Here is a 23852-nt window from a genome sequence, read left to right as displayed (position 1 = left end):
TTTATTTATTCGTAAGATCCATAGCTATAGGACATATTTATTCCGGGGGAGAGGAAGGCCGATAAGACGACTTAATTATATAGCGGACCACGGCCTCTCGTTCGGTTACGAGAGTTCATGTCGGGTATACGATATGTTATCCAGTTATTTGTTTCAGATGCGTGGAACTAATAGGGGGAGGGGTGCGTAACCAACCAGCGGTTACGCGAATCCCGTTACAGTGGCAAGAAGTCCAGCAATCCTATTGCACATAATTTTTGTCCGCGGTAGTCAGAGGCGCAGAGTATTCTCAACATAAATGGAGAACTGATAGTCTACTCACTACTGGGCAATAAATAACCATAATAAAAGAACCGTAACAACGAACAGAGTAAAATATACCAAGGGCATGCCCTGGCCATGCAATTTTAGTATATATCAAATCCATAAATCCACGTGCTTTGTAAATTTGTGCTATATGAGCAATCATTTTTACGGAACCCATTATCAAATAGCTATTACATCTGTCATTTGGATGTTATCCTCGGGTTCGATCAGCTAACTTTTCGCTATAAACGGTGACAACACATTTGAACGTGTGTATCCGCGGGTTCAATCTATATGCGGATGCTAAAATCCATGGGTTAGGGTTAGTATGGGTTCAAATATCCGTAGGTGCAAATTTCCATAGGTGCAATAATATGCAGGTGCAATTGTCGTGGGTTCAAATGTAGCCTACGTAGGTTCAAATGTAATGGAACCGCGATAAACTTCTTCATTCCCGGTTACACGTGTGATAATATGGACCAACGCCTCATGAAGTACTTTTCACCTGTCAGCCCCACACGGTTTGGGTTTTTATTAAAAATGAGCTTGAAACATTTGTAAGCGCCAACTCTCCAAAACACTCAAAAATGTTGAATTGGTAAAGTATAATGCAAATTTTTAGGGGTCAAGGATCAGAGTTCATTGTTAATTGTATTCATTTTATTGTTTCACAGGGGATTTCCCTTTTTCAACGTGCTTAAGTCATATTTCATTATAATTTGACTTAAAATTTCTCTTTTGATAATTTTAATTGAACAGTATTTTGTGTTGCAAAGTGATGTCTTTGATCAAAGTTCCAGTAACTGCTCTTGCTGTCTATAAGGAGTATTTGCTTGCCGGTAAGTAATGTCACTATGTTAAGAGACTTCAGTCTTCCGATTTTTTGCTTCACTCTGTTACTTTTACGGTACTGCTTTAATCTTTTGTTTACCGGTATATAACTTATGTTTATTTTGTTTTTGCGAATAAATGTAAATAAAATATAACGACTCAAATTGAGTGGTCATTTTTCATACCCGTACCATTTTTTTTTCGTAGTTCTGTAGTTATCAAATTTATATAGTCTTCTTCTTCTAGCCTTTTCATTCATATTTCAGTATTTGTTACTTCAGTACTTCAACACTGTTCGTCAAGTGGAAAATTATTATAGCAACAAATTTAACATACTGCAGTACTGACATACCTGTGGGCTGCAGGGTTAGACTGGTGCTGAGCTGCAGGGTCCTTGTGTATATCTGTATATTGTGAGATAAAACTTGATGAATATTATTCACGATTTAGAATTCTTTCAGCGAAACTCAAGCTGCATTCATTTTACTGTGTTTACCTTGCCTGGGTCAATCCACAGGGTCTGCACACTGTCTTTTAATCAGTCTGTCATCAAGTGCATCTTGACATTAAAAACTGAAAAAGTAACGATAGTCGATGGCTAAGTTTTTTGGTTTAAACTTCATTAAATTGAAGTCTCACAGCACAGTAGTAAAAATGTTAGCACTTTATTAAATAAACCCTAATCCAGTAATCACTTGTGCTGTACACTGTCTGACTGACATATACCTTTTACATGTCCAAGGCTACTTTATTAACTATATGGCTGATTCAGCGATTCTTTCATTCTTTTCCAATTAATCTTGTATTTGCAATATGGCAATGTAAATTTGACGTAATAATAGGTATTAAAGAATGTCTTGCTTCAGTGTTTTATTATTCATCAAATGTTTCAGGTGTTGGAAGCTTCATTAAAATTTATACTCGAACACCTAAGTCTGGAGAAAATGATACAACAGAAGTTCTGAGTGTGAAGAAAATTTTCAATCGTCATGTTGTCCATGGATTGAAGGTATTCAAAAACCCTTTATATGTAGACGGTTTTCATGCTGTGATGGTGATTTCATATATATTTTTGTTAAATTGTTGTTGGGGGGCAAAAATTGCTAATAGACAAATTGGTTACAGTTGCCCGGAGATTTATTTTTTTTTTTAAATTTCTTCTTTGAGTCCTTAAGACGGAATTTTCACCCAATATTTACTGTTTTCTTTAATATCATGGAACATTATTTTATGACAAATTAGAACACTTTATGACCTTTGACCTTACAAAAATATATTTTAGCATTACTCCCTTGTAATTTTTGCATTAAGTGTCTCCTAAAACATTTTTTTTAAGTTTTGAACACATCAATAAATTGATTGTTCATCAATTGTGGGTTCAAAGCTCTATGATTTTATAACTGAATTGAAAATGTAGATAAAACTCTGGCAGTTAGCCCTTTTATACACCATGTACTCATCATAATCGTCAGTATCGTATACATAATACAAAATAGTGAATATGGGGAGAGCTCTCCCCAGTCTATACCAAGTAACTTTACGTATATTGCTGTATATTTTTATTATAGTTGTTCTGGTTGACAAATAATTAATCTCTCTTGCTCTCTGTCCGAGTTTATTATTTTCATATTATGTGATCGTTCAGGTTTTCAACTGTCAAAATTCTTTTATTGTTGCATATGGTGGACAAGAATGGTGCATTTGCAAATTAACTGAAGGTTTGTGGATCTTTGTTTATACCAGGTCAGCAGTCTCCTAAAGTACAATATTATATGCTGCATAATTTCAATCGTTCGCATTCCACTAGTTGGCGACAACTTTGCTAGGAAATGCATGTAACTTTTGCATATAGCCGCATGAACTTGTTTTGTGCAACTTACTCAAAAAATGTGAATATCTAAAATTCGTTCCCATTTTCTAATTCTACATAGTTTTGTCTCTATGTTTATTAACTGTCATAAAATTACTTAATTTTGTTCGTAAACTCGTAAAGTTAGTTATTTCATCAACATTCATGAATTTGTTCAATAGGAGTCATCGGAATTTGTTAGAAACATTTTACTAAGATTGAACAAATATAAGATTTCCACTTTTTCTGTGTGATGAGTCATTTCATTTTTTTTCTAGATGATGATGATTTGTTACAGATACTTTTTTCATCTAAAATTCATGATTGGATATGGGATGTTTCGCTAATATACCGAGACATTGTAAACGATGACATTCCAAGGTATGTTTATCATGTATGAATGTCAGAACTAACCACTTTTTAAATTACTTACTAAAATATTGTAATGCTTTTTTTAGACTCACAGATCAGATCGCTTTCGCGCTTGGACATAATTCTGTAGTTTTATATGATTGGATGCAAGATAAGATTATAGTGGAATCTCATTGCGAAGAAAAATGTATTTTGTACTCTGCATATTTTGTTGCAGACGAAAGGTATTACTTATCTCAAAAACTATGCTTGACTTTACTTTTCTGCATTTTACACTTGTGTCAATGTGTTTTTTATTGAACATGCCTTAATTTAGAGTATATTGTAGTCTTTTTTTCGATTCTGTTCATTCTTGTCGATGGGTTTGTTATCTAGCATCCATATAGTCCGGTATAGCACAGGCTAATAATCTTTTGTGATTTCGAACATGCTGTTATACAGCCCGCAGTCGTAGGTTTACAATGTTGCTTATGCCTTAATAATGAATGTACACCCAAGTTACCCAAAGCCAGTCTAGGTTTTTGGTTTGATTTCAATTTCATTTATTTAAAAATTAAATCTTGATATTTTAATTTCAGACCAACTTGGAAGTCTTTAACGTTATGTAGTGGGACAGTTTTTAATCAAGTGGTTATATGGAGACCGGGATCTCGTGATCAAAATAAAATTATCCAAAGAATTCATGCTCATGATGGAGTGATTTTTAGTATTGATTTTGATTTTAATACAGGAGTAAGTTTTCGAATTTCGCATTTTTGAGTGATATTTTCGTATGTTTTATCGAGGGCTTTAACCCAAAAAGAGGAAATTTGAAAAGGCTGTTTCAAGAAAATGGTGAAAATATACACTTTTGATATTAAATTCTCGTAATGTTTTATTGAAACACCCCGGTGAATTATGCTTTTACAACTGTTTTCCACTAACACATTATTCTTGTTGATGAAGGCATTTTGTCACATTCGAACATTTGCATTCGCCTTTTTACCAGTGAATACAATCTGCTCTTTTTCTAATATTCATCTTAAAAACTGCTATGAGAAACATGAAATGAAATTTTCGATATTTTCTCTTTTGCCTTGGAACGCTCTATATGGGAATTTGGGAATAAGGGATAAACCTACTTAGCAAATTTAGATTTTTAATTTCACCTGATTGTTTTCTGATTTCCTTGCAGACAATGGGGATGGAGGCAGTCAAACAAAACAGTGCTTTTTTGTAATTAAAATAAAACAGAAAAATTTGGATGAAATTTTGCTTCATATGAGACTAGAAATTTGTAAAAAAGTAAATTTAATAGATTTCAACATATTTAAATTCTGGAGATTTGAGATTGATTGCTCCCCTAGTTGTTATCAAGGGAAATGACTTTGTCCTAACAACAGCAACTGTGTTGGTACAAAATAATATGTTTAATTACAGTATAAAATAATAAACCCTTTTTTAGCTCCTCATTACTGCCTCTGATGATCGTAGTATTCGATTATGGAAATGCAAATCCTTAGAATCTTATTCTTCATCAAGTAATGTTGATTTTGATTCTAATAATTATCTGTGCAAGTTATATGGACATGAGTCGAGGGTCTGGAGAGCCCAATGTATCAAATATCGTAAGTTTGTTTTTTATTTATAACGTTAGTTGTGGTGTTCTGTGTTGTGTCAAACTTTTCAATTATCAAGACAGTCTTGTCATCGGGGCTATCCTGCATATGCAAAAGTTTTTCATCCAAATTCGGTTTTGCCAGAATTGAAATCTGGGCGCTCAAGAAGTATGTGTACCAATAAGGAGGTAACTGATTTTGTTCGGCTATTTTACATCAAGTTGTATAAAGGGACAGAACCTATGGGCAGGGGGATATTCACTTGGCTAACACAGACAGCCCCCGAACTCGTAATGGACTATAATAATGAAAATCGGAATAAAATTATTGCCTAACCCTAGCCTGGTACACATACTATGGGAGTACCGAAGTCTGAGTCAGAATTTTCATTTTTTCATTAAGGATAACTGCTAAGAAGTTGACTTTGAAATGTTTTGCGAGATTTTTTTAATCGATTTTCCACGAAACCTCGAGAATGCAAAGATTCCAAGAATTATAGTAGTTGAATTATGTATGTCTGAAGAAGTCTGACCTTGGTCAGACGAAACGTTACAGAAATATATTTGTGTTAGTGTGCGGCAAGACTCTCGAATCACTTTCAAGAGAAATATGTTATTTTTTCAATGCTGCAGGTGATCGATCGTATTTAATAAGTGTTGGTGAGGATAGCCACTGTATAATTTGGGATTTGTCGATATCACATGACAGAGTGGAAGGAAAAATGATTCGTAAAATTAGATGTCATAAAGGAAGGAATATATGGAGTTTAATTATAGACCACGATAAAGGTTGGTTTCCCGATTTCTTTCAATATATTAGAATGGAGATATGTTCTCTTCTCTATGTGATGTAATTTTTTACATGTGCTTGCCCCCAATTTAGAATGTAGGTATTCAATATTTCATATTCGGAAATCTTTTTTTAAAATGTATTTGGAACGGTGAAATATTCGGTTTTGGCCATCCCTGTGTCCACAGTATTGAATTATGTTTAGATAATGTAAACCCTTTTTTCGCTTCATATATTCATACAAATACTATTCGGTCATAAATGTAGTTCTTTCTAGGAAACTGCTCGAGATCAACCAATTACATTTTGCTATGTTTTTTTTAAATTTTTAATCAGAGTTTATGCTTCATTATTCAAAGGTTATGTGGGGACAGGTGGAGGGGATGCAGGAATTAAAATTTGGAAAATAAGTGATTTAATTAACAATGAAGCAAAAATAGTGAAACATCCATTTGCTTTATTGAACAGACAAGGTATTTTCTTAGGATCATAGTTCATATATTGTCTTTTATTGTTTTAAGTATTTGTTTCAGTGATATTTAAATTTAGATTTTTTAATTTTGTAGATTTTAAATTTTTTTGTATTTGAGTAGTTAGTTACTGGTTAGGATCTTGTTACCTATATGTTGCATTTTAAACCATAATTCCAGAATATCTAACTATTGATATATCGAAAGCAAGTTGTAAAAATCAATTTTTCTTATAGACTTGAAACTTAGGTTATCTTTATTTAAAATTACATTTTTCTTATTCAAAACACTATTTTTTACTGATACTAAAAATTACTGATAGTCTACTATTTGGATATGTGCAATTGTGCATTTTTAATCGCAGATGTTGGAGCTTTGAAGTCTGTTCATCTGTGGGGTACAGATAACGTGTTAGGACACACGGATTCTGGCATTCTTCTACATTTCTCAATTCCTAATGAGAGCTGGACTATTGTGAATGAAGACACAAATTTCAAATCTTATGCGACAATGAGTGTGTTGAATAGCAAGAACTTGGTTGCTCTTGGTAGCACAAAAGGTTTGTGTATACTTTTTTATCTGCCAAACATTAGAGTGAGTTATTAAAAAAAAGCTGAAATCAATCTTTTTAGCCACCATGTATAACGGACATGGCCCGCCTGATTCCGCCACAACCAAACGAAAACCAAATTTTCACATTTCAAAAAATAATTGAGAATATCGGTCAGAGACCGAAAACTTATCGATCGAAAGTTAGGGGATCCTCCAAAACAGCGCTCTTACTCCATAGTGACACCTTGTGTCCCATCACTAATTAATTAATAACTCGCTAATTATACGACATAATTCATCCAAAATCAATAGGCTTCTGGTACGACATATGATGAATGCACATGCAAAATCTGGGGCAGATTCAATCTCGCTTTCGTGAGATATCGCGTGCATCTAACAGACAAACAGACAGAGACAGACAAATACCTATCAACATACTTACCGATTAAAATTGTATAAGTAATAAATAGCTTGAGGAATCGGTTGAAATTGCTGTTAAATTTAATTTTGGCGCGAGGCTTCGTGTTTTCCACTTTTGCTTTTGTAACACTGTAAATATTGTTTATATAATGTAAATTTTTAAATCACACTTACATGGCCCTCTGGTCCAAAAATCTTGCCCATTCCTGCTGTTTATTGCTAATATATTATTGAATAAATAACAGTGATTCATTGTGATTTATCTTGAATCAACTATGCAAAATATTACTCATGTATTTCAATATGCAATCTGTTCTGGACATCCTGAGTTCAGTTTATCCAATAATTTTGATGTCATTGAAATTTATTGTGGTTTATTATTATTGTTCTTGTGGTAGGTATTAAATATGCTACATACGATTTTGGGTACTCCTGAAGTATGTGAACCAAGATGGGGGACACCGGAATGTAGTATGTGTGCCACGTTAGGGTTAGGCCATAATTTTATTCCAATTTTCCTTTTTTTAGTCCAATTACGAGTTCGGAGACTAACCGAGTGACTCCCGTAGTATTCATACCTGAAATTATGGCCTAACCCTAACCTGGTACACATACTATGTTAAGGTCCGCCATCTTGGTTGACATACTTCGGGAGTACCCAATTTTGGTGGAATAGAAGTGGGAAATTAAGAATAGGCAATCTTTCACCTTATTTCTTGGTTCTGAATGACTTCATGTAGTTTTAAATTTTCACATCTTTCAGGGAATTTGCTTCTTTTACATTTGGATAAAACTTTATCCTGCGTTATCAATAATATTTCTATCAGCGCAACAACAATAGAAGGGAAAATTCATTCAATTAGTTGGTATGAGATGGAAAAGAAAATGTATCTATTCATCTCGGGTGAGGATAAAAAATATGTATAATGATGTATCAATGTTCAAATTAGATCTATAAAAAAGGTATTCGAGAGTCGAAAATAAGAAAGTTGCACCGGTTATAATCAACTTCTACCCACAAATAATTTCAATTTAAAATATTCAAATTTTGGTTTTCAATTATAATAGACTTTTGGGAGTGTGAAGATCAGTTGATGCTTTTTGAAAGTTATTTAGTGTTGGTTGGTTTTCTGAAATATCTCTCATTATATATTAATTGAGTAATTAGGTTGTGAGGTTAAATTATGTCTGTAATTTTAATGCCACTGAGTTGAAGAGCTCTTTAACAAGTTTAGAAAACCATGCTTTATGTGGCTATGTTGGGTGTACTTGTAAATGTCCATTTAATCTAATAATTTGATTAATCTGTTATTTTGATATTTCTGATTATTTTATTAAGGACCTGATGGTGAATTTATATGTTCTGAAGTTTCAATAAAAAATGCATTTATTATATATGACCGAAAGCATGTATGGGTGTTACCGATTGCAAAACATAGATGGCATATGGGAGTTGCTATGACTAATTATTCTGGCAAAATATTTGTTGTGTGTGGGGATAGAAGAGGATCACTGCATTTGTTTAAAGAAGGTAGGATTCTTTAATTTTGTAAATTCGAGTTGATCTTGATATCATATTGTAGTTCAAATAAGAAAATTAACAATATCTCAAGATTTAAGTTATAAAATTGGACACTAAGCGAACCTTGGATACTATTGCTGAATTGTTGTTTGTGGTCGTCATTTTTGTTCCTGTGACAGAATCATTTTCCTCCGAAACTGTGGTACCTTCAACTTTTTGTTAGAAAAATTTTTCTACATTGCTCGACATTCAAGACACCTCAATTTTTCTGGATTAAATGGAACACTTTCATATGACATCCAGTGCAATTCATTTGCATCATGTTGGCCATTTGACATCAGTGTCCACTGTCCATATATTTGAGCATTGCTCACTTGTTATATATAGCATTTTTTTAAACCAGCATTAGCAGAATACTGTATAGTGCAGGGGTTCCCAAACCAGGGGTCGTGACCCCAAATTGGGTTGGAGTGATAAGTAGGTAGGGTCGCAAACCGGTCATGGGGTTGGTGGGGTCGCTGAGTTATGGTCGAGGATGGATGTACAAAGCATTTAATATTTGACAAAACATGTTAAATTTAGCACCATGGCTTACTGTAAAACAGGCCCATAGGCATCGCTTTATGCCTATGCTATAGAAAATGTAGGTGAATATTGTGACATCATCGTTTGGTTTTAGCTTATTTTAATTAATACCACCACATGACCAGTGATAGAAGTTCTAGGGTTCCATGAAAAAATATATATATATTGACCTGGGGTCGCACTGGACACTTGAAGGTTGTATTTGGGCTCGTCCTGAAAAAAGCTTGGGGACCCCTGGTATAGTGTATAGCACAATAATTCTTTAATTTTATTTTTCAAGATATTCGTGAACCTGTCCATACAATTCATGGTATTCATGATAAAAATGGTGTAACGTCAGTTCAGAAATTTGGAAATTTATTTGTTTCAACTGGAAGAGATGGAATATGGAGAAAAACTGAAATTAATGCTGATTTTAGTAAACTTCACACTGTGGCTCAAAATCGTGCAGCTCAGGTTACATTTGCTATTTTTTTAATATTCTGTGAAATTTTTTCAGCTATTTTATTAAGCATATCTAATCTCGGGGTACAAGTTTTGGATCAAAACGCTATGATTGAAATATTTCTGAATCGGATTTTGCTTATAGCTACATCCTGTTATGGGTTGATTTACTTGATTTTAAAGTTGCTGAATCAATTTGATACTAAAGTATGCATAACATCGCCATTCTTAACAGTTAACAAACCAGTTTAAATTAGGATACTAGTTTAAAAATATATATACCTACCGGTACTTCATTTCCTTATAAAGCAGTTTTTTCTTTATGACCTGATAAATTATTTCAGGGTATGGATTGGTTGGAAACTGTAATTCCACTCGCTAACGAATCATCAAGCACAAGTTTTGCTGTTGTTGGATTTCATGGCAGAAATTTTACTGTGTGGAGTAGTAAAACAGGTTTGTTCGAATGGTATTCATAAATTCTCAATATTAGGTAGTATTCATGGTAGCTTCTGAGTTCTGACTGTTTTAGTTTTATTTAGTAGAACTAGCTCTTAATGGTCACTTTTACGCGCAGATGTACCTAGTCCACCAATTTACATGCTTATGAAGTTGTTTATTTCTGATGAAGGTTATTTTGTAAGAAAATGTTAGACTGGACACTTAATTATCTTGGCATTGCCGGTTAAAAGCCCAGAATTCAAATCTTATTTATACACACCACCTAGAACTTAGTAAATTGGATAGCCATTGTCAAACCGGAATGATATCTGTCTTCTAAAAATATAGCAGCTCATTACATACCAGTGGCTACTTTTACAGAATCTTGTTTGGAGTAAAAATTGTTTACGATTAACTATCTATTTTTGTTCAAACATGCCCTCTGCCTCACCGACGGTTGAAAAAAATTAGTAATCTGTGAAAATCCACAATATTTAATTTTAAGTCAAGTAACTGTTTGTCCGGAGCTCAGTTCTGCAGTAGTTTGTGAGGCAGGAGGTATTATCTCATGATATTTCTTCTTACTGGCTAACAATGCATCATGTTGATATCTTCAGGTGATACTTTGATTACCATTGAATGTGGGGGTGGACACAGAGATTGGAGTTTCAAGGTTGCAAATGACAAATCCACTCTTGTTTTTATAAAAGAAAGTTCTTTGCATCTGACTCGAGTAAGTAATATTTTCCGCTGAGATAATGTTGAATTATTAACAACACAATGTCTTGAAAACAAAATGTCTGTTTGAAATGTTTTAAGTTAATTTTTTATTACGAAGAACTTATGCTATGTCGAATTTATGACTAAAAAACTTGACTCTTGTGAATGGATATCCTATAGGATTTTATAAAAATAAATGCATCTGACTCGAGTAAGTAATATTTTCCGCTGAGATAATGTTGAATGATTAACAACAAAATGACTTGAAAACAAAATGTCTGTTTGAAATGTTTTAAGTTAATTTTTTATTACGAAGAACTAATGCTATGTCGAATTTATGACTAAAAAACTTGACTCTTGTGAATGAATATCCTATAGGATTTTATAAAAATTAAATGTTTTAACTACTTTTGGCATGTCCTGTCGCTTGCAACTTCACTGTGGAGAGTGGAGTGTATTTTTTCACTTCAGAGTGCGCCATTAATTTGTACGCAAATATATTTTAGAGTAAAAAATTTATTGAACACTTCACTATGGAACCTTGATTAGGATTGGAGACATAATATTGGGAATAATATTAAAAATATACTTTTTATTTTATTACTATACTGACTTTCCATCAGTGTTAACTCTAAGCAAATTATGAGTGCGAAAGTGCTTCGCAGTCGAAAAAAAAAGTGCGAAAGTGCTTTTGCCGATTTTAACAAGTTAGGTGCCCTAGCCTTCCATATAACCCATTTAAAACGGCATAGATACCGTACTCGAAAAAGCGCTCTTCCGGTTAATATTATGAATTAAAGAGAAGCCTTTTCCGAGTTCCCTTTAAGCGAATTCGTGTTTAATCAAAACAAGCGAATTCATCGGCAACGAAATGACATCTGCTAACACCTGCCCCGACAAAACTTTCATGCAATGTATCACGGTGTCAGTTGCTTACTCGCGTAAACAGCAAAGACTTCACATTTGTTACTCCTTCCATCTAACAGACACGAGGCAGGCTGGAAACCATATTAGTTACAGGGTGGATCGTTTGTACAAATCCCGTGCAAAATAAATCCCCCCCCCCAAATATAAATAGCAATCAACTAATTAGGGTTAGGTGCGCTGGAAATTCAACTTTTCGATTTACCCCTAAACCTAATCTGATAATTATTAATTTGTGATTTTGAACCACTTTGAAAGTCGCCACCCACTGTTTTAAAAGATAGGTTAACCTACGTACCGCAAGATTATTATATATTACCCTGTTTTAGGAGATAGGTTGACCTACTCTTTCAAACTTTTTTCTCCGAAATATTACACAAGATCACTTTGAAAATCCTCCGTTTCGTGAGCTAGCGTGACCTAATTTCTCATTTACATTTATATTATACTATTTCAGAGCTTACCCAAAGACAAGTAATTTTTATATGTCGACATGCCTTGGTTTGCGTGCGAGTTAGTTTAAATCGGGCAGAAAACATCATATATTGGCAAAATGTTTAGTAATGTCATGTACTTTCAGCATTCATAAATAGCACTCTTTGTAATGCTGCTGACCTAGTATCAAATATTCGCATCACAACCCACTTGCGAGGTTTCCATATATTGCAATTACACTAATAGGAACGATGACACCAAAGAGTTTTCTTTTGCGAAGGTACACTAAATATAACGAGGGTGATTCTTGAGAAAAACATGAATATAAAAAATAAACGAATGATATGATAGTGGATCCCAAATAATTTTGAGAGTGTCTCGAAATACCAATCCATTTGATAAATAATTTTTATTCGACCACATGACCGCTGATATCCTGAAAATTAATGTTGAAAAAGAATTACGCATTCTCAGATATCGGACATCCAGTCGCGATATTCAATCGTTTATATGCACAAATCTCACATTAATAGTAATTGCTACCCAAGTTTGTGAAGTTTAGAAACCAACAAACAGAAAATAACTTATCCTAAAACACAATTAAAATTCAGTCGGCAATAAATTCGTCGCCAAGACGATGCCATACAAAACAAAAAGATTTGGTCGCGAGAGTTACGTGCGTTGTTTTTTGAGCAGAATGTAAAAATTTTTATAATAAACGGGAGTTACGACGCCCTTTACACATCGTGTTTATTAAACTTCCCTGGTAAGTACTATTATTATTGTACTTATACACCTGTTGGAGTATTTCGGACAATTTCGAATTTAAAATAAATGAAAACCCGACATATAATAAAGACGCAAAAGAAAAATGAACATTTATTGAAAAAGTTATTATTTAAGAAAGACAACATGATCGTACAATTCCGCCAAAACCTCGATGTTCGCAAGTATATGATAAATAAATACTTCCCTGTATTCGATCAATCAACTTTAGCGTATCGTTGTTCTGCCAACAAACAGCCGGGTGCAAAATATTTCCGTCCTGTGATATGCTCACAAATATTCTCGATATTAATATCATACCCTCGCGTATGTACTTTCTATTAGCTCTTTAGTGATCCCTTCCATCCGTGGCCAAGTCATGTTTCGAATATGTGAACATTTTATTCGACCCTACATGGCCGGCGGGATGTTAAAATTGTAAACAAGAGAGAGGTAAAATCAATCGCGAGTTTCGTTATAACGGCTCGTTTACGAATTGTTGCGCCTGTTATCGTCGAAAATGATTACATTTGTTGTATTTTGAGGCATTTAAGCAGTAATAATTAGGGCATGACATCATCAAAATCGTCAAGTGAGATCTTGAAATTGCAAATTTCGTAAATAAAATTGTGAATTATTCGGTAACGAATTCAGCTTTAATGACCGTCGGGGTATTGTTTTGTTGAAAATTATTATTAATGTGAGAGCGCCAAAAACATACAGTCCATACCGATGCGACTGCAATTTATATGGTCGCAATTGGTGTGGCGCGTTTATTGATAGTGTAAAATAAATTAAACGAATATCAATTATAACCAAGCCTGTCAGCGTGTTTATTTTCTGTGGGCAGGAGTCGTAAAATACCATCTTGAGACAAATTCACTTCTATTATAAAATCTTAATTTTCAGTTATTATCCTTATACAAATAACGTGTGGCAACTTTTTAATTTATCGTCGACCAAAAAACCGCCCCACACTCGTCCAAACGTGTGTCGAGCTTGAACGACAGGAACAGATTCATCGACGACCTTAATTAGGGAAAATATGTATTTTATTGGGAATGCAAAATAAATGTAACAAAACGCATTTTTTTGTGATATAAATTTGTATTTTCGGAAACGGGTTGCCGTGAAAGGTAAAATTTGATCTAAATTAATCACAAAAAGGTTTTATTTTAAATGTAACAAAACACATTTTTCGAGATACAACTGTATTTTGAATGAAGAGTAAAATATGATCTGAATTAACCGTAAATAATGTTTCATTCCAAATGTATCATAACGCATTTTTTGCGATATAACTTTGTATTTTCGAAAACGGGGCGTCACGAAAATTATTAATCTAATGTTTTATCTATCGTCTAACTAACGCCTGGAACGCTGGAACGGGGAGAACTCTAGTCCGCGAAACGTCATGTAATTTAAAATAGAGAATGTTTCACGCATTTCAAAACGGAAAATCACCAGTAAGTGGACAGGGATTCAACCCTCCGGATTCAGTATTCTATCTCCCCCGTGTCAGAACTTTCTGAAGAATGGAACAAAGAACCCTCAAACCGCCGCGGAAAAAGGGGAGTATTTTTTGCACTAATAATTAGGGCGTGACAATATCAAAATCGTCAAGAAACTGGTGAATTTGCAAATTCCATAAATAAAATTGTGAATTGCTCGGTAACATTTTAGCTATAATTATCGCTGGGGTATTGTTTTGTTGAAAACGCGTTGAAACTTGAGGGAATTAGTTACAACTAGCGCCTGACCTCTATTAGGCACTCGAGCACTCAAAAAAAAAAGCACTCGAGCCCAATCTTTTTAGCATTAAGTCGCATTCGTAAAATATCCTGTAAAAAAAGTGCTGTTCATTAACGTCATCTCGTCTTATGACCACGCAGAAATGCCTTTATTGCCGAATTATTCAATCACTATTTTAAATCAATATTCCGGATTGGCACAATTTCAGACTTGCGAAGTTTATCACCATAGAAATACATGAGAAAGTTAATTATCGTCTTAATAAATATCTGCATCACGGTATGGACAATAATATTACCATTCGCATAAAATTAGGACGGTAAATTTACAAATCTTGATAGGTAATATTAAAGCCAACGCAAATGTTAATTTGAGTCCTCAATGTCTTCAACAGCTGTTGCCGATGTGAACGAACGGGTAAACCCGAAATATAAAACTTCGATGTCCGCCGACCCACAAGAATTCATATTTGTAAAAAAGAGAGGGCGGGAATATAGATTACCCAAAACCTGGATATCGCCGCCAAAACGATCGGTGACAAGAACAATTAGCGATTACAACGGAATTAACCAGTAAAAAGGCTTTGTTGCCGATTTTTTAATGTTTACACCACGTTTATTCGGTACTCCTTAAAAATATTCGATTCAAAAAAATATTGAATTTTGCCCACCCAACCTCGCATATCAATGAGAAATAGTTGTGTAAATATCGCAAAATTCCGGAAAATGCCACGTCCTTTCAACATTGTGATTACAATAAAATGGCACTTAATGGTATTTTGTGAATTTGGTGATTTTGCAAATCTGTGACATGCTGCTAAAAGTTTCGTCTGATTTGAAAATTGTGCAGTTTGGTCACAATTCATCCAAAGTGACCATAACACCTAACACTTTCATAGTCATTTTGAATTCATCGATATCATTGATAGTCACATGACCATTCTCGTTCAAAGAAACGCACTGCGTATTATTCCAACATCTGGTTTCAATCACCGGAAGCGTTTTTTGCGGGAGAAGCGGAATCGGTGTGCTTGTATAATATTCATATTATAAACAAGAATTTTGCCGTTAATGCAAAAGCTTTATCTCCTATGTCTGCATCTCAATGGTTAGAATTCCGGTAAATATCGTTATGATATGCAGAATTGAGTTATAAAAGTACTAGTATGTTACTTATTTGTCAACTTAATACTCGAAAATATTTGTTAACTTTGAATTTTTATTCCATTCGGAATCAGAAAAAAGTGCTATTTCTCTTCAAAATCGGAAAAAAGTGCTATTTCTCTTCAAAATCGGAAAAAAGTGCTATTTCGCAGTCCCTAAAAAAAGTTGCGAAAGTGCTTCGCAATTTTCGCAAAAAAGTGCGCTAATAGTGAACACTGCTTTCCATATAGTTATTCGAACTATTTTACATGATGAGGTGAACTGGCACAAGCCAATGTGCATCACTACTCAACTATTCTATTCTTCATCAGTGAATGCTCGGTTTTGAAATATTTCATCATTTTCTCTATAATGTCAATATCAGCTAGTATATTGTGGTCACGTTTTAAAACACTTTTGCCCACATGCTTCATAACCTTGGATAGATCATTTGAAGAATTTAAATTAGTTTTTTTCTCATTTTCAATTATTCAGCTATCTCACAATGTTACCAAGGAAACTTCAGTTGTTTCACCATATTTTCATGGTGGTCAAATCACCTGTATCAGATACATTGAAGGTTTCTTTAATAAGTCATGCAACCTGAATATCTCATATTTGGTTACTGGAAGTGAAGACACAAAGATATTTGTTTCTGTTTATACTCAATCTAATACATCTCGAGAACTGGCGAAGGTAATTTACAACGACTAAAAAGGGAGGCTGTCTTAATAACAGGCTGTCTCAATTTTCATTTACTGAAAGGCTGTGAAATCTGAGTTAGGCATTGTTACATTGATATAAAAGCTGGAGCAATGGTGGCAATTGAAGTCAACTTTTCTAATTGGTATTAAAAGAGCATTTCTTTGACTAAATGTTCTAAAGAGACCTGTCATATAAGAGAGGATTATCATAGTTCTAGAATACCATTCAATGTGGTGATATGGTCAATCATTGTCCGATTCTCTAGCTACTATCCCAGATAAGAATGATTTAGCCAGCTACATTCATTCCAATGCATAGACATGGTGGAGGAGGTCACATCCAATCAGAATTGAATGAGCTTAACTGTGTTGGTATTGCAGATTACACATATCTGGTTCGATTCCCTTGCTCACCAGCTCACCCATGGTGTAATTAAATGGTGACTAGAAAGATTCCAATCTTTCCAAAAAATTAATAGTTACATATCATTTGAAATTGGTAGATGCCTGTACTGTGCCTTGTTCGGAATTAGAGGCATTTTCTCCAATCTGTATACCTAGTGTTAGCAGTGTAGCAATATCAATAGTGTTTCGTGGGTTTCAAGAATAAGCCTATTGTGAAGTGAAATACCAAATAAATAATTTATCCTGAGTAATTCAATAGTCTCGCTGCACCCTAACACAAATATATGCATACAGATCCATCGACGCAAAAGCATAGAAAACGGAAAAGTAGTTGGTCTTGTAGAAACCCAGTCGATAGAACAACTGACTAATTTATGATTACATATTTGTAGCTTCATCATATCTTCACCATTGATGATCATATTTCAAGCGTTAGAGCACTGACATCAGTTAAAATAAAGTCTGAGGATGCCAATCTGTCTAATACCATACTGTTTAGTGGAGGGGGCAGAGCTACACTAAATTGTTACATCATAAAGATAAACAAAGCATATTCATGGACAGAGGTATGTTTAACAATATTGTGAATTGTGATTCACAATTTATTTGATTTAAGTGACATAAAACTGTGCATGCAAGATCTGTCCCTCTAACCTGAATCTGATGACTTAGGTTTCTATCATAAAACATTCTTGCTTTAATATTGTGTTTGCTCAACTAAATTTAACAAATTTGTATGTACAAATTTTATTTAGTGTTAATTGTCCTAGTATCTACATAACCGGGAGTTCATGTTTTAGAAATTTTGTACATTTCCATTACAGTTTTTTTACAATTAATATATTGCGGTAGGCACACACATACATACTATTTGGAGGTGAAAAATTTGATTTTAAATGGAGTCTAATTACCGTCCACAGATTCAACAAAGTTTTTGAAAACTTTGAATGCTTCAAACAATACATGAGTCACTTGGATTCTCGGCCATTAAAAACAGACATATTGGCCTGTGAAAACTGTCTTTCGCCCATTCCTATATTGGGAGAAATGGGATTCGGAACATTCCGAGACCATACTGCCAGGGTAACAGCTTAAAGCAGTTGTACTCAAACTTTTTAAGCCGCGCCTCATTTTTAGAATTTGTCAAGTCTCGCGCTCCACCTCAAACATAACTAGCTAACAATAAGCTACAAATAACAAATAGTAAGGCGAAAGTATGTCTTATTCAAAAAACACGTCGAAAATATGTGGATGGATGTAAATAATGGAACAATTGAGTAGTTTTGAAATGTAAATACCCAAAATAAGGCTGGCAAGATCAAATCTAAAAAATATACCGTTACTTATTTTTAATTACCTTCACATCCTTTCTTATGGGGCGCGCCCCACCCATTTGAGGACCACTGGCTTAGAGTGTAGTTTCTTCCAATATCACCGGTGCCGTCTGGTTTTAACTGCTGTTGATGGGTCACAGAAATTACCACCCGATCATGTTTTATGTTTAAAGTTTTCCGCAATTTGTTTTTCAGAATTGTTCAGTTGAACATGTTTGTTCTCACAAACTAAATATAAAATGCAGAAAGGCTTCCTCCACTACAAATCCTGAGACAAGATATATGGACCTCGCTGGTTGGCAAAAAGGTGAACACTTAATTGTCTGTTTTTCAACTCTGGGTAGTCGCAAATTTTCTTGTTCACCCAAAAAATACGCAACGAGATGTTTATCTTTGTAAACTAAGGTATTTGTTTAACAGGTCGACAAGCATTTGTTGCTGCTGCTTGCTCAGATGCTCTGATTCGTGTATTTAGGATAGATTTGGATCAGAAAAAGCTTTTTTTAATCAGTGAGTGTTATTTGATAAACATTTCTTAGGCTGTAAATGTTTTAGGTGTGACTATGTCTATGTCCAATCTTTATTTATCTTATTTCACAGATCAATCATCACAATACAGTAATTGTTTTTTGACAATCAAATACTTTACCTTGAAAGATCATGGTTATTTAATTAGTGGTGCGACTGATGGATTCATAAGAATATGGAAACTTTGTGACACAAAGTTAAATCACCAAGTTGATGAAGACATTTTAGAACTCGACCAACCTTCCTTTGAAAAAAGAGTTCATATGTCAGGCATTAATGCATTAGATACATGGACTAAATATTCACTGAAAGAAGAGAAAGAGTCACATGACAAGATTTTTATTGCGACAGGTGGGGATGATAACGCAGTAAATTTAAATATCATTATGTTTCGGAATGAGAGTATTACGATTTGTGGTAATTGTCATATTGAGAATGCTCATTCAACTCAGATAACCAGTGTAAGGTTTGGTTTTTTCTCGACTTGTGGTGAATTAGAAGTAATATCGACATCAATAGATCAACGTTTGACAAAGTGGAGAATACTTTTGCATGAAGATTCTATAAAGTACGAGTTTGGTTCAAGTACATATATGAATGTTGCTGACATTTCCTCGATGGAAGTTTGGTCATTAACAGCAGAGAAGGACCACTTCCATGCTGCCGTTTGTGGCCAAGGAATTCAGATTCTAGATAAATTTTGATCATATATTTTCAGTTTATGTACCGAATACACTGTGGTTTTAAGTATAGTAAATGACAAATGTTTTATTATGGGTTGTTAACTTGTTGTGGGTCAGATTGCTGGAAGTATAGACTCTAGACTCTCGGCCCAAAGTTTTTTCGCTCGATAGGTAGTTAGCGCCACCAAGTCTTCACTTGGGATTTCGAAAGAGCAGCCGAGAGGCATAGTTTTTTTTCAGGACGGGCATTAACCAGCCGTCAATGACGCTCGACCACATGTTAAGAGGATCGCTGTGTCTCGTTGGTCGCCGTGATTCCCTCCTGGTTATACAATGTACGAATGTGTAAATAAAATGACCACATTGTGAACTAACAAATTAGCTCCAAGTAGCAAACCTAGCGACATCTGATGGCAGCGAAATGCAAACCAAAAATGGATTTATTACTATGATTACGCAGGAAATCAGTTGGCACAAGACTTAAAAAATTAAACTCAATGTCCCAGGGAAAAAGCAATTTACACAAAATTTCACAGTAATCCTAATTTTACACCTAGAGGCCACTGTGGCGGTGCCACACAGGTAGGCCGAGCCATGCTTATAAATCTCTTGTGTTAGCCTTTTGCCGAATAAGTAGATTTGTAATGACTGTTGTATAGGATTCTGGAACATATAATGATTGCTAATAATTGAGGCATTGCTTCTTATCAGGGATTCTCAAACAGGGAAAACTGTTTGTCAGTTGTAACAAAGTGACCAAGCTAAAAATTCTGCTATCAAGTTCTGTTACTCATACCCATAATATTGAAACTATTATTAGTACAATAATTTACTGGAAATTTTCACAGCTTCTGGGACGTTGGTTAGAACATATATAGAACGACCTGGCGGCATATGGGATGGTTAAGAGTGAGAGGATTGCTGGACTCCTCGCCGCCGTAGGGTGGTTCATGTAACCGCTGGTCAGTTACGACTTCCTCCACCATCAAGTCCATGCTTCCGAAAACGAATAACTGGCAAAGTAATCCCATACCCGACATGGACTGGTAATCGGACGAGAGGTCATATGATTGAGCCGTCTCATCGGCTTTCTCTCCCCTGGGATAAATATGTAAATCCTATCCACTAGTTTCACTACTGACCCTGGAAGAACATGTAATTAAAAAATAAAATACTATTACCGATACTGTGATTTATGAAAATAGGGTAAAAAACGATAATATGAAAACCGAAAAACAGCTATGTAGTTAGTCACAACTTCACCATTAACTCATGTGAACATCATCTATGGATGGCTTTCTCTCAGGTCCATAAGCAACAATCTCTAAAAGTTTTGTTTTAGGAAGTGGATCAGTTAAACTCTGGAATTGTTCTTTTGTAATTGTGAGAATATGGGAAGTCATAGCAATTTGGGATATTTGTGAAAATCTGTCAATTGACAGAGTAATGTTTTTTGGATCGGGGCTATCAGCTCCATAAGCAAGCAAACTTCCAACCAGTAAATGGGCATCTGATTTTCCCCACAATTGAAAATCGCTTTCCTTGCCGAGAACCCCCTGCTGCATGACTTTCAAGCAATCTTGAGATGATAATATAGCAGTAAGAACTCCGAAATGCAGCCTGGATTGAAGCTTTGCATATTCTTCTTTGCTCCTTTGCTCTGTTTCAATCTCTGGAGCAAATGGAAGTTTCGCACACCACTGAATTAATCCGGCAAGTGGAGATAGTGATATAGAGTTTTTTGCTGTGCGAGTTGTTGTCAACACAGTGTGCCAAAGCTGATCTACTTTTTGAATTACGCAAAAGCATATTTTAGGATTTTGTGATACCCAGTGTTGTATGATATCAAGTAGAATTTGTGATGGATATGATACAACTTTGTTAACATCGTTACTCGGGTCTTTCATTGTATATTTCGTGCAATATACTGTCATCAACATGCAGCAAAATTTTTCACATATTGTATTGCACAATTTTACTTCTGCTGAACTCTCAGGCATAACTGAACAGAAATCTTCTTCTAGTTGAGAAGCCACATATATTGCATGTTCTTTTGTTGTCGTAGCAAGCCACAGTGCTGCACATTCTAATACAGCTGATAATTTTAAGGCAATTGCTAATGAAGTGCTTATAACAAGTATTTGACGCCTGTAATCCTTAGCTGTTGACCTTGTCATTGAAAATAGAGTATCAAAAACACAATATCTTACATACTCAGTTTTCTGCCTCGAACAAAAAGTACAAATTTCGTTTGCTAGGTCAAGCTCATTCAGATGAGAGTTTTTGCTCTTTTTTGTTTCCTTTGGTGTAAACAAAACTTGGTCGACATGAGCTATCAAAGCATCTTTATCGGCATACATATTACTGGCAGCAAGAGTGCTCTGAGAGACGAAAAATATATCAAGCCTTTTTAAAGTCTCTTGCACTGTCGAATTGAAATTCCGTTGGTTCATTTGTGTAGACATTGTGCTACTTTCAGACTTTTGACATGAAAAACACCTGCAACATAATTTGGTAGAATAATGCAAAATCTGGAAGTCGTCTTTAAAAAAATATTAATTGCTCAATAACAGAAAAATACAATACATCAAACAGTCATAAAATAACCACGCGAAATCGAACAAAAAAGGATAAACATGAATCTGTAAATGAAGCTCATTAAAGCATAAACCTACCAGGACATAGGTGACCTTTAGCAAGTAAAATCCTTTTGGGTGTGGCATTCTGCTATTATGCATGCAGACATGGGCTGTTATTTTTTGGATAAATATGTAAATCCCATTCTATTTTGGTAAAAAGTTAATTCTGCAAATACACCAATTTTGGGTGAGCGAACACATATCACTTTTTGACAACAACATTAAATCTAAAATCTGTACGATTTGAATCTTACTTAATTCTGTAATTAGGGCTTTGTTTTTTTCCTGATTCTGTAATCAGTTTTATTTATTTTGTCAGTTTGTTTTTATCAATTATTTTATCGTCTTTTATGCTGATTATGGAATCAAATAAAATTCATACTTCAGTACTTATATAAACCTAGTCCAATTCAAAATTGAAAAAATATTCTGTCTTTTTTATTGGCTGCTATCAACTTAAAAATGACCTTAATTTCGCAACCAAACCTCAGAAAACTGGAAAACGAGTCAAGAAGACAATTTTTTTTCCGAATTGAACTTCAATGTCTGAATGTGTAACATTCTAACATTAGTCTACTTCTCCTGAGTGTACCGTGGCTGTTTAAGGTCGAGTGGCCGTCGTTCGCCATATTATTGTCTTATCAAGGATACAGCATTACTGCATTAGTTGTAGCAAAGTGACGTTTCATCGCTGCTGAGAGGGTGGTGTCAAAGGTCGGAGAAACATGACTTCAGTTAGCAAAACTAAATCATTGTCTAATTAATAATAACTTAACTTTTGATAAACTAACAGGTACGGTACACATGCATTTTTGTTCCAAAATACTATTTATACCTATTTACGCAAGGTGGCGACAGGGATTCACAATGAATTGTCTCTGCATCCATGGTGAACCGACGCCAATGTCATACAAAAGTAGATGGAACGGTTGGATATCAGACAAAGTCTAGTGTCTAGCTCGTGTTGTGGTCAAATGACATGATCGTGCACCTTGGGAGTCATTTTATTGTTTAGCATATTTTGCACAGATAGGCAATACACTGTGGCTCGAACGGAGTATAAGCACACACGCACAATCGCGCATTCCGTAATTATTATTAAATTATCACCATATACCGGTACTGATATACAGATATCTGGATATAAACTACTGGTCTAGTCTAATGATATACAATACAATTTTATTCTGATCTTTCCTATATGTCTATAACACAGAATGAAAAATTAAACAACACAGACTAAGGGCTAAGGCGATATGAAGATCAGGATAATAGGCCAATACCAGGGAAAGGTTTATAACAAACAACTGCTGTGAGTTGTATGACCAGTGCTTGTGCTAAGATATCAGATCTATCTACCGGCCAAATTCCTTGTTTGTGTTAAGACTGTAAGATCTTTGATGTACAGGGCTTCATTATTTTGTTTTATTACGGGACTAATCTTTATAAGCCAGTGAGCAGCTAGATTAAAAATTATATTCTGTGTCATGCTGCATTTTGCAGGTGAACTTGTGCAGCTGTGTATTTCATGCAAATACCAGTATGGTATTCAGGTATTGCTGTATCATTTCCCCTCCAGGCCTTTGTATGTTTTCACATGTTTTACTTTTTCTTACTCTTTGCTGTAATAAAGTATAAGATT

General features: G+C 34.6%; 2 protein-coding genes across 5 annotated transcripts; one reads left to right on the top strand and one right to left on the bottom strand.

The window, feature by feature from the left end:
- The first annotated feature begins 995 nt into the window (after positions 1-995).
- On the top strand, positions 996-19659 carry LOC120344385 (tRNA (34-2'-O)-methyltransferase regulator WDR6-like). Its single transcript, XM_039413584.2, has 20 exons — positions 996-1145; positions 2031-2146; positions 2783-2855; positions 3265-3367; positions 3445-3582; positions 3937-4090; positions 4803-4965; positions 5589-5744; positions 6105-6218; positions 6580-6774; positions 7951-8091; positions 8527-8718; positions 9575-9750; positions 10083-10194; positions 10797-10912; positions 16413-16613; positions 17419-17592; positions 18556-18667; positions 18781-18870; positions 18961-19659. Exons 1-20 carry the CDS (start codon positions 1085-1087, stop codon positions 19590-19592), a joined length of 3219 nt encoding a protein of 1072 aa, XP_039269518.2. The 5' UTR covers positions 996-1084; the 3' UTR covers positions 19593-19659.
- A 336-nt stretch (positions 19660-19995) lies between these two features.
- Positions 19996-23113, bottom strand: LOC120344386 (integrator complex subunit 15-like). Of its 4 annotated transcripts, none has more exons than XM_039413587.2 (2): positions 23046-23113; positions 19996-22070 (listed from the first exon to the last, which is right to left on the bottom strand). In XM_039413587.2, the coding sequence occupies exons 1-2, from the start codon at positions 23096-23098 to the stop codon at positions 20837-20839; spliced, it is 1287 nt and encodes a 428-aa protein (XP_039269521.2). In that variant the 5' UTR covers positions 23099-23113; the 3' UTR covers positions 19996-20836. The 4 variants fall into 4 exon arrangements, with proteins under 4 accessions (XP_039269521.2, XP_039269523.2, XP_039269520.2 ...); XM_039413589.2 differs by lacking the exon at positions 23046-23113 and adding an exon at positions 22678-22863; XM_039413586.2 differs by lacking the exon at positions 23046-23113 and adding an exon at positions 22697-22863.
- Between the last annotated feature and the right edge of the window lie 739 nt (positions 23114-23852).

Source organism: Styela clava, chromosome 5 (genome assembly GCF_964204865.1).
Source record: "Styela clava chromosome 5, kaStyClav1.hap1.2, whole genome shotgun sequence".
NCBI lineage: Eukaryota > Metazoa > Chordata > Ascidiacea > Stolidobranchia > Styelidae > Styela > Styela clava.
The sequence above is the reverse complement of the archived record's forward strand: the minus strand, read 5'-3'. Positions and strand labels throughout refer to the sequence as shown.

Excerpts from the sequence above, each read along its gene's own strand:
- LOC120344385 (XM_039413584.2), top strand. The coding sequence starts at position 1,085 with ATGTCTTTGATCAAAGTTCCAGTAACTGCTCTTGCTGTCTATAAGGAG. Across the intron at positions 5,745-6,104 it reads AATTATAGACCACGATAAAG|GTTATGTGGGGACAGGTGGA; the intron begins GTTGGTTTCCCG and ends CATTATTCAAAG. Across the intron at positions 18,668-18,780 it reads CCTCGCTGGTTGGCAAAAAG|GTCGACAAGCATTTGTTGCT; the intron begins GTGAACACTTAA and ends TTTGTTTAACAG.
- LOC120344386 (XM_039413587.2), bottom strand. The coding sequence starts at position 23,098 with ATGGATGCAGAGACAATTCATTGTGAATCCCTGTCGCCACCTTGCGTA. Across the intron at positions 22,071-23,045 it reads TCGCCACCTTGCGTAAATAG|GTGTTTTTCATGTCAAAAGT; the intron begins GTATAAATAGTA and ends ATTATGTTGCAG.